At 37.0% G+C, this 13649-nt stretch overlaps 1 protein-coding gene across 1 annotated transcript in view; it reads right to left on the reverse strand.

The window, feature by feature from the left end:
* Positions 1–13649, reverse strand: part of TTC37 (tetratricopeptide repeat domain 37) — a 120914-nt gene that overhangs the window by 59328 nt on the left and 47937 nt on the right. The window contains exons 18-23 of the mRNA XM_006885369.1: positions 5659–5835; positions 5426–5570; positions 5161–5239; positions 5008–5069; positions 4838–4894; positions 3336–3404 (exon numbers count right to left, since the gene is read on the reverse strand). Coding sequence (XP_006885431.1) covers positions 3336–3404; positions 4838–4894; positions 5008–5069; positions 5161–5239; positions 5426–5570; positions 5659–5835 — 589 coding nt within the window. The remainder of the gene's footprint in view (positions 1–3335; positions 3405–4837; positions 4895–5007; positions 5070–5160; positions 5240–5425; positions 5571–5658; positions 5836–13649) is intronic.

Consider the following 13649-nt stretch of genomic DNA (forward strand, 5'->3'; position numbering starts at 1 on the left):
AAATATTTATGCACTTTTATAAAAAGAATGTCACAAATCAAAATGCATTTTAAGCTCAAGCACATCCTATAAGGGAGCTCTGGTGGCCTCTGGGGAAGAATTTTACACTGTCAACCCCAAGGCAGGTGATTCAAGTCCATTAACTTGTTGCTCCATGGGAGAAAGATGGGCAACTTCCTTCCATAGGATTTCCAACTTCTGAAAACCCTCAGTTATGAGTCAGTCCCAATCAACAGTACATAACAACCACCACCACCTTATATAAGAAACCAAGTTTTTTAGTTATTACAGATTACTAGTATTACCAACAGATTAAGCTTCACTTTTGCTATTGCCATTTTAATTAAAGCTACTGGTTACTTTTTGAAATAAATTATTTTTAAGAATTCAAATAATTTCAAATTAAAAAAGAACTTAAGTGAAGATTTCAATAAGAATCAGAGAGCAACAGACATAAAGCAGTGCTGTTCTAAGTAAGGGCCTTAAAAGTATCATTACTAGACAGCAGTTAGAATACAAGTTCTTGAACCCTCTATGCAAAGTAACTGTCATAAGAGAGATTAACACAATAATGCTAATGCTCCCTGATACTATAAAATTTAATGGGGCCACTGAGTCCAGTATAACCCACAGAGACCCTATGATGTGAACCCTGTCCTATCCTGACACTGTTACTCCTCAAAAATATGGAGAAGTCCCTGACAGCAGCCTTTCTCAATGCAATACACCTTCTGATCTCATGATCGCTGGTACTAAGGGTGTAGACTGTGAATCCAAGTTAAGATGAAGTCATTGACAATTACAATCTTTTCTCCATCTATCATAATGTCTATCAATGTAGGGATGAGGATTTTTGTCTTCTTGACGTGGATATGCAATCCATCTTGAAAGCTGTTTTCACTGATCTTATGCAGCAAGCGTTCCAAGTCATTCTCACTTTCAGCAAGCAAGGATGTGTCATCTGAAAAACGTAGGTTATTGATGATTCGTCCTCTGCTCTTGATGTCACCGTCTTCTTCATAGAATCCTGCTCCTTGAATACTTCACTCAGCATACAGATTGTATTTCTCTTCAGTGGAAACTAGAGTTTACTTTTCTCTTTCAGCTAGCTCTAAAAACTAGTTAGAATTAGACCTAAGAGTCAATAGTCACTGGTACAATTCAAGGTAACAAAATTCAAATAGTTAACTTCTGACAGAGATGATAATTCTACTACCCTGAATAATAGTTATCTATTATTGGCTCATAGTCTTCCTGTGACAGAGTAGTACAGCCTAATAGGATTTTCTAGCCTAAACAGATTTCCAAGTCCTTTTCCCTTGCAGCTGCTAGGCTGTCGGAACTTCCAATATTTAAATTAGTAGTCAAGCATTTGAGCACTGCTCTTCCAGGACTCCTTTTAAAACAATCTACCACTTAATTTTCTAAGGTGTTAAGGAGCAATGCTGTCAGTTTAAAGACTAAGGAGTACCTGAACAAAGTCATGGTCTTTTCCATTACTTGTTATGCATCTGGAAGTTGGACAGTGAATAAGGATAACAGAAAAATAATTGATGTCTCTGAGTTGTGGTGCTGGAGGACAGTCCTAAATATCTCATGGACTTCCAAAAAAACAAACATGTCTTAGAGAAAATGTAGCCAGAGTGCTCCACAGAGGCAAGTATGCCAAAGCTACATCTCACATACTTTGGGCAGGTTGTTAGAAGGGGATGGTCCTTGGAAAAGGACATCATGCTTGGAAAGGTGGAGTCAGAGAGAGGAAGATCTTCAGTAAGTCTGATTGAAACAGTGATTGACAATGGGCTCAAGTATATCAGAGATGATGCGGACTGCATAGGAGAGGACAAGGTTCATATCCATTGTTCATAGGGTTGCTATGAGTTGTAGTCAACTGGAAGCCACTTAATAACAATTTACAACTTTATTATCATTTTACAACTAGATAAGATCTTAGAGATCAGTGAGTCTAATCTCTCATTTTTCAGGTTAAAAAAAAATCTACTTTGAAATCCAGAGAAGTAAAGCAATATACAAGGTCAAACAATCAGTAGGTGACAGAACTTAAAGTTAGCAATCAACTATACTGGCTCCTATTTGCAGTATAAAAATTTCCTTGAACAAAGAGGAATCCTTATTAAAAAGTACTAGCTCAAACAAGAAGATTCCACAGAAAATAATGAGAAGTGAAAACAAGTTTATCTTTTTGCATATATGCATTTAAAAATGAAGTCTTGGGTTTGTTTTTAAGAGCACAAGAGCCTTGGTGGCACAGTGTTTAGATGCTCAGCTGCCAAGCAGGCGGTGAGTGACTCAAACCCACCAGTCTTCCCATGGAGGAAATGATGTAGGAGTCTACTGCTTCTCTAAATATTTACAACCTTGGAACCTAAAGGGCAGTTGTACTCAATCCTGTAATGCTGCTATGGACCAGTTATAACCAATATCTCAAAGACCTGACAAAGAAGTTTTAATGGTTGAATTGTTTATTTCAGATAAGTTGAAGTCTTAACACATTTGTGAGTATGGTCCTGTTTAGATATAGAGATCACTTTTGGTATGCTGATGTGGTCATATTGGAGCTGTTGTTGTTTTTGTTAGGTGCTTTCACTATATCTTATCTTTTCTGAACGTTGTCTTAAAAAGGGAAAACAGATATAAACATATGAGAGGGAAAAGTCACATGGTAACATAGGCAAATGTATCTCTAAGCAGCAAAAGATGGTCAAGGATTGCAAGCATCCACTAGGACAGAGACAGAGTTACCCTGACAATGCCCTGAATTCAAACTTCTAACTTCCAGAACTCAGTTGCTGTTGCAGTTGTTGAGCATCATTGAGTCGGAACTGACCTAGAGCTCATCCTCTATAGAGTTTTCAGAGGCATTTTAATTCAGAACTCTAAGACAATAAATTTCTAGTCTTTAAAGTACTCTCTTAATGAAAAGATAATGACACTGTGTTGAAACAGGTGAAGGGAAGTAAGTATATGTGAAATGAATGGACAATTAGACACTATATGTATTGCAATTAACAATCTGGAATAAGACAGCATTACAGATTGAATGGGGGAAAGGGAACAAGTTGCATAAATGAGTAAATGAAAAACTAATTTCTTTGTAAACTTCCATTTAAATCACAATATTTTTAAAAAGTACTCTTTTACAGTATTTTTATTATGGCAGTATTAGGAAATCAAGGCAAAGCTTTTACTGAAATAATATACACAGATTTAATGCATTGACTAGTATTAAAATAAGCTCTTGAATACAAGCAATTATCATTATTAATAACATTAATAGCTTATCAGTTTATTAATGACTATTTTATATATCTTACTTGTCCAATCCAGCACATTAAATAAGATGGATCAAGAGACTGGGCCATTTTGAAAGCTTCATGAGCTTGCTAAAAGAAGAAAAAGCAAGAAGATATCATATGTAAGGATAATACTATATTGTGGATGTATTAAAAGTATGAAATAAGAGAATAAAAAACATTAGACTTATCAACATTATGTATGTACCCAAAACATTTACAAAACTGTTACAACTCAATTATCAATCGTAAGACAGTATTTTAACTACCTAGTCCTAAAACAGTCTCAGCGGAACAGTTCTCTACTAAACTCGGAGTTCTGGTTCCTCAGCAGATAAAGGTAAAACAGAACTTTAAATCATTCATTCATCTATTTGCTAACCAAGGTTCAAAGAAAGTAATTGAACAAGACTACATCTATTGCCCTTTTCTGGGGGTTTAACTGGAAAGTTAAGAATTCATATCCAGTAAAACTAAAGGGAAGAAACAGGATAGTGAACAACATAAATTTGCACTCAATAGTTTTAAATCTTTAAGAACTTTAAAGATGCTGCACTTGACATATTAATGTGAACACTTGGTTTTTTCTGCTACAAGGAATAACATAATTGTCTGTTGGTTTGTACTGTTTCTCAATAATATAGGTGTTGCAGGAAAGGTGGGCAGCAACCGTGCCAGGCTACCTTAAAATCATATTCATAGCTTATTTAGTAACATGTGTTGCTCTGTTTAAATTTTTCACTTATTTCAAACTCTAATTAATATACTAAAATCTAAAGCTAGACTTTAGATTTAAAAAGGATTACATTCAACTGGCTAAAAGACAACATAGTAAATAGAAGTGCTATTATCTTTAGATTTGTAAAAACTTTCTGAACATGACCTGTTCATGTTCATAAGAGGTCTACTTATTTTAGTTGAATTTCCTGATGTGTAACAGTTAAAGTACAAACAACTACATTGTGGTATTTAAGGGATCAATACCCACTAAAGGCACACCTAAACTACCCATGTTAAATTTAAGCTGCTCAAGCAAAAGAGTACAAGTTGACTACCTTCCTTTACACCTCCCATCCTCACCTCAGCTTAGGTGAGCCAACTCTGAAACAATGAGAAATAAAAAAGGAAATTTCCAAGATAATTCCTATAGGCTTGTTTTAATTCCTAAATAATACAATAACATAGTAGAAAGCAAGGCACTTCTTGACTGGAATAGCAAATAAAAAAAATTTTACGTTTACTGTTTTTGTTATTGGCCATTGAGTCTCTTGCAACTTATAGTGACCCTATGTACAACAGCTCTGAAGCCTGCTCTATCCTGAGCCAACCTCATTGTCTGACACACCTACCTCCACTACGCCAGTCACTGAGACAATCGATGTAATAAATTAAATGCCATCAATTGACTACCACACCTGAGAGTACACAAGAAAAAAAACCCTGTACAAAGTATTCCTCCATAAATAGCTGAGAATGGACAACTTTTTCTACTTTCAATATGACAAAACAGGCAACATATTTACCTCAATCTTTTCATTTGCAAGGTATAACGCTCCCAAGTTGGTCCATGCAACAGCATTCTAAAAAATCGTATTTTCAAAAATTAGGCCTGTTTTCTACTTAAGTCTTAAAAAAATCAGTAACACTTTAAGAATTGAGGTTCTTTCTCATTAAGAGACATAGAAATACTCACAATCTGTTCAGACTGAATTGACTTAATGAAACAGTGCTGAGCAAGGGCATAGTTTCCGATACCTGAAAAATAAAGATTTTTATGAAACAGATTTTATTGTCTGAGAAAATAATCTAAAAAAAAAGGCTGAAATAGGTAATACTCAGTTCTCACCACTGTAACAAGCAACCACACCAAGTGCATTCCAGTATAAGTGGTTATTACTGTCCAGTCTCACAGCCTTTTTCAGACACTAAAAAGAAGCAAAGTTGTATTAATTTGCACTTCTTGAAATATCAGCATTCATCCATGGGGTTGTAATAAATTAGAATCAACTTAACAGCTACAACAACAAAAAAAAACCTGTAAGATAGTACTTTACGTAAGAATATTATAATATCTGAAATAATGTTTATTTAAAAAATTTTCAAAGCCATACATGTAAAGATTTCTCCAGCAACTCCTTGAGATCATCCATATTCCTCCCTGTTTCGGCTAAATGTTGTACTTGGCGATAATAATTAATTCCAAGATCACACCACGTATTAGATGTAGACATCAGTTTTAAAGCACGACCATAACACCTAGAGAAATATAAAAGTGAGTATTATGCTTTGTTAGAATGCTCTAATTTAATTTGAACATAATTAACTGGCAATGTTTAGAAATTACCTTCCTCCAAGATGAAGGAGCTCATGTTTCCTTAATACTTGTTTTCCTTCTTTCTGACCTAGAAGGACTCCTAAAACATTAACATTCACTTTAGATGGCGAGACAGAATGCAGACTGGTGCAAGCATCCCCAACTAGCTTCCAAAGGCAAGACACATCAGCTCGATGCTGCAGCGCCCTAAAATTAAAACATGTGGTTTTTCTAAGTTATTTTTTTAAAAACCCAACAGTCTATGCCCCTCTTAACTACTTAAAATTACAGCAGAGGTATTATACATGCAATCTTAATTATGTGCTTACTCCATTAGTTAAGCTTAGTGCTTTACTGATCTTCTAACTGAATCATGCAATGTTTCCTCCTAATAGGAAGACAGGAACAAAATAGAGGGAAAGGGAAGGAAGAGAAAAGCAGGTAATGAATTAAGTTAAATGGTTGAGATATTGCAGAAGTTACTTTCATAAGCTTCATCACATAAATAAACTGGTAAATTTTCCAGGACCAATTTACTCTTAATATAGCACGTTCTTTTACTATACTTCTGTATAAGCTGTACTGAGGTAATCTGGGGTTGCTGTGATGCTAAACCTGTGCCATTAGGGTGTCAAGTGGCTTAATGGTTACTCATAATGGACAGTGTTTGGAGGAAATCTCAGTTTAAGACAGGTTTGGAAGCAGGAGTGGCATTCACTCCCGAAACAACATGCTTCTGGAAATTCTATAAACTCTGAGAAAGACTGATAGTTATAGAATGGCATCAGGCCTTTCATTCATAGGGTCACTATGAGTCGTGCTCAACTTGACGGCAATCAACAACATGCTCATTCTGTCTCTGTATGTGTGTGTATATGCATGCTTTAGCAACAACTAAGGCAATAAAGTTTGTTAGCTCAAACAGCTGGCTATTGCATTTTGCTCTCACAAAACTTGTCTCAAGTATAAAAGATTAGTTAGCATAAAAAACACATCAAAATACATTTGGTGACCCAAAGAGTATTTATTCTCTAAAACTAAGGTTACGAAAAATTCATATTTATTGAAGCAAATAAGAGCATATTAAAAGAATAAGCTCAAAAAGTAAACAGAAATATTAAATATCTTATAAGTGCACTTTTTTAGGACGAGAAAATCTCAGCTATATATTTCTCTTCTTGAGACTTTTACAAATAAAATGTAGAAACTTCATTCAAGCCAAGTCTGTTCTACCAGCGATCACAAACAGCTATACTACTGACAGATGGACAAGCAGATGGAGTATTTTTCATAGCTCTGTTGCTCAAAGAATCCAGCCAAAAGGCATTTTCCAATACCTCCCTAAGAAAGAAAATTAATTATTGGAGTTAAAACTTAAAGTATACTACAAGGACCAGGTGAAGAGAAAACACTATTTGGAGTACTTTTACTTAAATATTTTAGGAAATTTCTAAATTGACAACATAAAAGGAGAAAACAAGAATATAAAAAGAAACCAAAAAACCAATCATAGCTTGTATCACCTTTGTAATGCAATAGATTGACTTAAACATGGCTTTCCTGGCCATTGGATTTGCTTTCATCACATAGCTGGATAGGATCATAAGGTAAACAGCACCTTTTAGGTGGGAACATGCAAAAAAATGAATGTAGACTACTAACAAATAATCAGTTTGCCATCCCACCAGGATTAAATTGAGCAGGTTCAGAAGCAGAAAACTAGAATCTCACCACCATCAAGAAAAGCCCTTTTGTGAATGAGAGAGCCCTACAGGAGAGACAGCGTGGGACCAAGCCCAGAGCAGCAGCAGCAAAGGTGGAAGGGAATCAGAGATCAACTTGAGATAAAGCAGAACTGGAATTGCTGTTCTGCAAAGCCCAAGGGTCTACACGTAGGCTTACTGGAGGACTGAGGTGAAATGATGCAATCAGCAGAACTAAGAGTAGTGTAACACTATCTCAAAGCTTCAAAGCTGAAGGCCAGGGAGCCTGAGCATGCCTGAGAAGCTGTCCTAACTAAAGGACCTACCTGGATTATAGCCTGTTAATTTCCCTAATAAACAACATGATGGTATGAGTTCTGTATGGTCATTGCAACAACTGGTTAGCAGACCTAGTAGCAGAACAGTGAGAGCATTGGTAGGGACAGTTGGTATTAGAACTGATGGAGCATGGAGGTTTGCCTGTCCTTATAGGAACTGGGTTTGTACTGTGGATGTAGACTGTTTCCCCTTTAGAGTTAGTGGTGGTCACACTATTCTTGCTGTGTCCCGTTGAGTCAGAAGTGACCCACATCTGACCCTCCCGTGGATTTTTCAAAGGCATAAATCATATGGGAGGAGACTGCCCGTTCTTCTCTTGCAGAGCAGCTGGTGCTTTCAAACCATGCAGGCCACCACAACTCACACTATTCTTACAATCTTTCTAATTAAATGAAAATGTAGACGTAAAGTGAAGTAACTTCTATCTCCCCTATTTAAAATTCTTACTGCTTAGGCACCATCAAGCTGGTTCTGGCTCATAGAGACCCTATGTACAACAGAACTAAACACCATCTACTCCTGAACCATTCTCACAATCATTGTGGGAGGATATCAAGGGTATCATCCAGGAAGAGTGCAAACGGTCAAGGCAAAGACAGAAGAGGAAGAAAAGACCCAAGTGGGTGTCAGAAGAAACTTTGAATATTGCACTGGAGTGCAGAGAAGCCAAAGCACAAGGAAGAATCCAAGACACTAAAGAGCTGAACAAAAGATTTCAAAAGGCAGCGCGGGATGACAAAGTGAATTATTACAATGAAATGTGCAAGGAGTTGGAGTCAGAAAACCAAAAGGGTCAAACTCGCTCAGCATTTCTTAAGCTCAAGGAACTGAAGAACAAATACAAACCTCAAGTTGCTATAATCAAGGATGCCTTAGGCAGAGTATTAAATGATCCAGGAGGTATCAAAAGAAGATGGAAAGAATATACTGAGTCATTATATCAAAAGGAATTGGAAGACACAGAAAATTTAATGAAACAACATATGAGCAAGAGGCTATGGTGAGGAAGGAATAAGTTCAAGCTGCTTTGAAAGAAATAGCAAAAAATAAGGTCCCAAGAATAGATGGTATACCAATTAACATAGTTGAGCTAACAGATGCTGCACCAAGTTGTGTCAAGAAAGGTGGAGAACAATCACTTGGCCACCTGACTGGAAGAGATCTATATTTCTTCCCATTCCAAAGAAAGGTGACCCAATAGAGTGTGGAAACTATAGAATAGCATTGATTTCACAAGCAAGCAAGATTCTGAAGATTATCCAAAAATGACTGGAACAGCACATCAGCAGAGAACTGCCAGAAGTCCAGGCTGGGTTTAGAAGGCGTCGTAGTACTAGGGATATTGTAGCTAATGTTAGATGGATATTGGCTGAAAGCATGGAGTACCAGAAGAATGTCTATCTGTGTTTCATTGATTATGCAAAGGCGTTTGACTGTGTGGACCATAACAAACTGTGGCTGACTCTGAGAAGAATGGTAATCCTAGAACACTTGATCGTGCTAATGCGAAACCTATACTTGACCCAAGAGGCAGTCTGCGAAACCTATACTTGACCCAAGAGGCAGTCGTCAGAACAGAGCAAGGAAACACTGCATGGTTCAAAATTGGGAAGGGCGTAGGCCAGGGATGTGTCCTGTCTCCATACCTTTTCAACCTGTATGCAGAACAGATCACCCAGGAGGCTAGGCTCTATGAGGAGAAATGTGGTGTCAGGATTGGTGGAAGATCTATCAACAATCTGCGCTATGCGGATGACACAACCCTGCTTGCTGAAACTGAGGAGGACCTGAAGCGCCTGCTGCTGAGGGTCAAGGACTGCAGCCTCCAATATGGATTGAGGCTCAATGTCAAGAAGACAAAGATTCTCACCACTGGATCAATTGGAAGCAACAGGATGGTAGTTTTATTATACTTCTTAGCCAGTCTGGATGCCTTTTATTTCCTTTTGATACAGCTTTAGTCTGCTTGGCTCCACAATCCACACTCTTGGCACCAGCAGCCGGGAAATTAAAAGACGTATTACGATGGGAAAGTCTACTGTTAGGGACCTCTCTAAAGTACTCAAAAGCAACCGTGGGTCTCTGGAGACTCAGGTGCGTCTGGTACAGGCCATGGTCTCTGCAATCATTTGTTATGCATCAGAGAGCTGGACAATGACCAGGGAAGATAGAAGGAAAATTGATGCTTTTGAGCTTTGGTGTTGGAAAAGAGTGCTGAGGGTGTCATGGACTGCTAAGAAAACAGACAGATTCATCTTGGAGAGGGTTAAACCAGGCTGCTTCTTGGAGGCAAGGAATTCTGAGGCTTCATCTGGCATACTTTGGTCATGCTGTAAGGAGAGACCGGTCCTTGGAGAAGGACATCATGCTTGGGAAGGTGGAAGGCAGGCGCAGGAGGGGAAGGCCCTCTGGGAGATGGACTGATTGGGTGACTGGGGCAATCAGGATGTGTGTCGGAGACAATGAGATTGGCACAGAACAGAGCAGAGTTTAGAGCTGTTGTACATAGATAGGGTCACTATGAGTCGCAAGCCACTCAACGGCACAGATCAACAACAACAACAACTTGCCGCTACTTGACCAATAGCTCTCTTGAGAGTCTTTCTCTTTTTCACTGACCTCTACACCAAGTACAAAGCCTTTCTCTACAAACCATAACCTTGTGATAACACATCCAAAGTATGTTAGACAACATTCATTAATCTTCCTTATTAGGAGCACTTTTGCTTTATATTTCCCCAAACAAATATGGTTGTACTTGAGGCAGTCCATGATATCTTCAATATTACTCACAAACATGATAGATAATTCAAAGGCATCATTAAATCTTCCTTATTTCTGTAGCTTTCTTATGTATGTATGAGTAAAAATCTCATGGCTAGGGTTAAGGGCAACATAGTCCTCAAAGTGGTAACTTTGTTTCTTAACAGTTTATTTCAATTTTTGACAGCTGCTTTCAGTGGCAATGATTCTTGATTCAAATAAAATAAAATTCTTGAAAAACATAAATATTTTCTCAATGTATCATGATATTGCTTGGTTCCGCAATCAACACTCTTGGGACCAGCAGCCAGGAAATCAAAAAATGAATTTCATTGGAAAAGTCTGTTGTAAGAGACCTCTCTAAAGTACTGAAGTGCAACGATGTCAGTCTGGAGACTAAGGTGCACTTGATCTAGGGCATAGTCTTCACAACTATTTGCTATGTGTCAGGAAGCTGGACAATAACTAGGAATGATAAGAAAATTTATGCCTTTGAGCTGTGGTGCTGGAGAAGAGTGTTGAATATACCATGGACTGACAAGAGAATAAACTGGTTCATACTAGAGAGGTAAAATCAGGCTTCTCCTTGGAGGCAAGAATTCTGAAGCTTTGTCTCACGTATTTTGGACATACTGCAAAGAGGGCCCGATCCTTGGAGAGGGGAGGTATCTCTTTGTTCTGTTCAAATGAATGCCTCTCAGTCTATTTACAGGTTCCACATGAGCATAATTAAGCATTCTAGAATACCTATTCTTCGTGATGTTCTACATAATTTATAACCAACATCATTCAATGCCTTTACATAGTTAGTAAAAAACACAAGTAAACATCTTTCTGTTAGTCTATTTTTTTAGTCAAGATCTATATATCAGGAACAACATCCCTGCTTTAATAGCTTTTTCTGAATCCATTTTGAATTTCTAGCAATTTCCTGTTCATTAACTGCTACAATATTTTGGAATTACCTTCAGCAAAACTTTAACTGTGAATATCAATGACATTATTTGATAATTTCGTCATTCTGTTGTATCATTTTCTTTTAAATGAGCTCAATTAATTATGTATCTCTAGTTGGTTGACCAGGTAGCTGTCTTCACAATTTCTTTTTTCTTTTCTAATTGACTTTTACTAATTTTAATGAACATTTACAGAGATTTTGGATTTCCATTCATTCACTGTTGTATTTGTCTCCCTGCTCCCCGCACCCCCAGTTCACTCCTCTCTTTGAAAAGCAAAAGAAAAACTCCTTCACTGGTATACAATCCCCCTGCCCCCACCCCGAGTGCACTCCACTATGCAACCTTAATTCTGGACTCTTGTGATTTTAATATAGATGAGTATTTCCAGCATTACAGTCATTTGTTGAAATGTTGAAACATCTCAATAAGCAGTCTTTTCTGGAATCCTATTTTTTCAATACCCTCAGTGTAGCTTGGACTTCTTCATTTGATACCATTGATACTTCATCACATGCTACTTCCTATAATGATAAGAAAACCACAAATTCATTTTTGTCCCATCTTCACTTGATGTTTCCTGCATCATTCAATATTTTTCTCGTGTTGTGAGGGGCTCTCAAGGTGATTATAACTTACTCTATGAACAACAGATCAGAACATTGCAAATTGAAGCTTAAATTTTTTTTCCCCTTCAGTTCTTTCAATTTGAAGACTGCTGAGTGCATTTTTCCATTCCGTTTTTTAACTCCAGGTTTTTTTATTTGTCTTATAATATTTTGTCTTCTTGAAGCACTCTTTGAAATTTCTAGTCATCTCATTTACTGTTGCTTTCTTTCTTCCCTTTGTTTTAGTTATTCTAGATTTAAGAGCAAGTTTTAAAGTCTCCTCTGATATACATTTTGGTCTTTTCCGTCTTTCGTGTCTTTGTAGTGACCTTTTGCTTTCTTTATGTGTGTGTGATACCCCTGGTGTCATCCCACACCTCATCTGGTGTTCAGTCATGTGTGTTCAAAGTATCAAATGTATTCTTGAAATGATATTTAAATTCAAGTTTGATATACTCATGACAGATTAGTTTTCATTTTCTTCAGCTTCCATTTAAACTTGCATATAAGCAATTGATTGTCTGTTCATTCTCCCTTGTCTCATACCACAGATGTAGTCAACTGTCCTGAGTATTCATCTGATGAGGTCTAAGTCATTCAGTTATGTTTAATTAAAAAAGTATTTATAAAAAAATAAGCTGTTAGTCTTGTAGAATTCGATCAAATATTCTCTGGCATCTTATCTGTCATATTTTCCAACTGCTGATACTTCTTAGTTTTCCATTTTCACATTCCAATCACTAGTAATTATCAACACATTTTGATCATATGTTTGATCAATTTCAAATTGCAGAAATTGGTAAAAATCCTCAATTTCTTCATCTTTGGTATTCGTGGTTGGTGCGTAAATTTGAAAAACAGTCAAAAACTGTTCTTCCTTTCAGATATCTCAATAGTGACAATGACAGCAGTGTACTTCAAAATAGATCTTGAAATATTTTTGAAGATGGATCCAGTGTTCTCTCTCTTCAAATTGTTATTACCAGTATTAAGCCAAATGATTGTCCAATTCTGGCCTAGTGGTAAAAAGATGTGCTATAATCCCAAAGGCACATGATTTGAATCCACCAGCTACTCTCCAGAAGTAAGGGCAATCTCCTTCCCTGCAATTTACTGCCTTTGAAAACACACTAGAGGGTTGGCTATGAGTGGGTTTTTACTTGACAGCACACAATAACAACAATCCATTTCAACTCAATAATGTCAGATATCAAACTTTGTACACCCCAACTGATTTCTTATGACTTCTAGCTTATTGAAAGTGAGGGCTTTGAACACTTGCTGCAGAAGATCAAAGACTACTGTCTTCAATACGGACATATCTCAACATCAAGAAGACACAAGTCCTCACCACTGGACCAATTAGCAGTATCAAGATAAATGGAGAAAATAATGAAGTTTTCAACAATTTCATCTTACTTGGATACACAATCAGTTTTCATGTTTCAACCACATTCATAGTCACACCACCAAGTAATGGGAAACAGAGGTGAAGGCAAATAAATTCAGAAAGGCAAGTAAATGCAGGAAAGTTCAATGATGAAGTACAACAGGAAAAAAAAATCAACTGTATATTTAATTTGTGAGCTTTTTAACATCATCCACCACAAATAACATTCCTAATCAAGAAATGTATAGTTCTATAAATATAT

The sequence above is a fragment of the Elephantulus edwardii genome, unplaced genomic scaffold, assembly GCF_000299155.1.
Source record: "Elephantulus edwardii isolate Elephantulus edwardi_28Jun2011 unplaced genomic scaffold, EleEdw1.0 scaffold00043, whole genome shotgun sequence".
Classification (NCBI taxonomy): domain Eukaryota; kingdom Metazoa; phylum Chordata; class Mammalia; order Macroscelidea; family Macroscelididae; genus Elephantulus; species Elephantulus edwardii.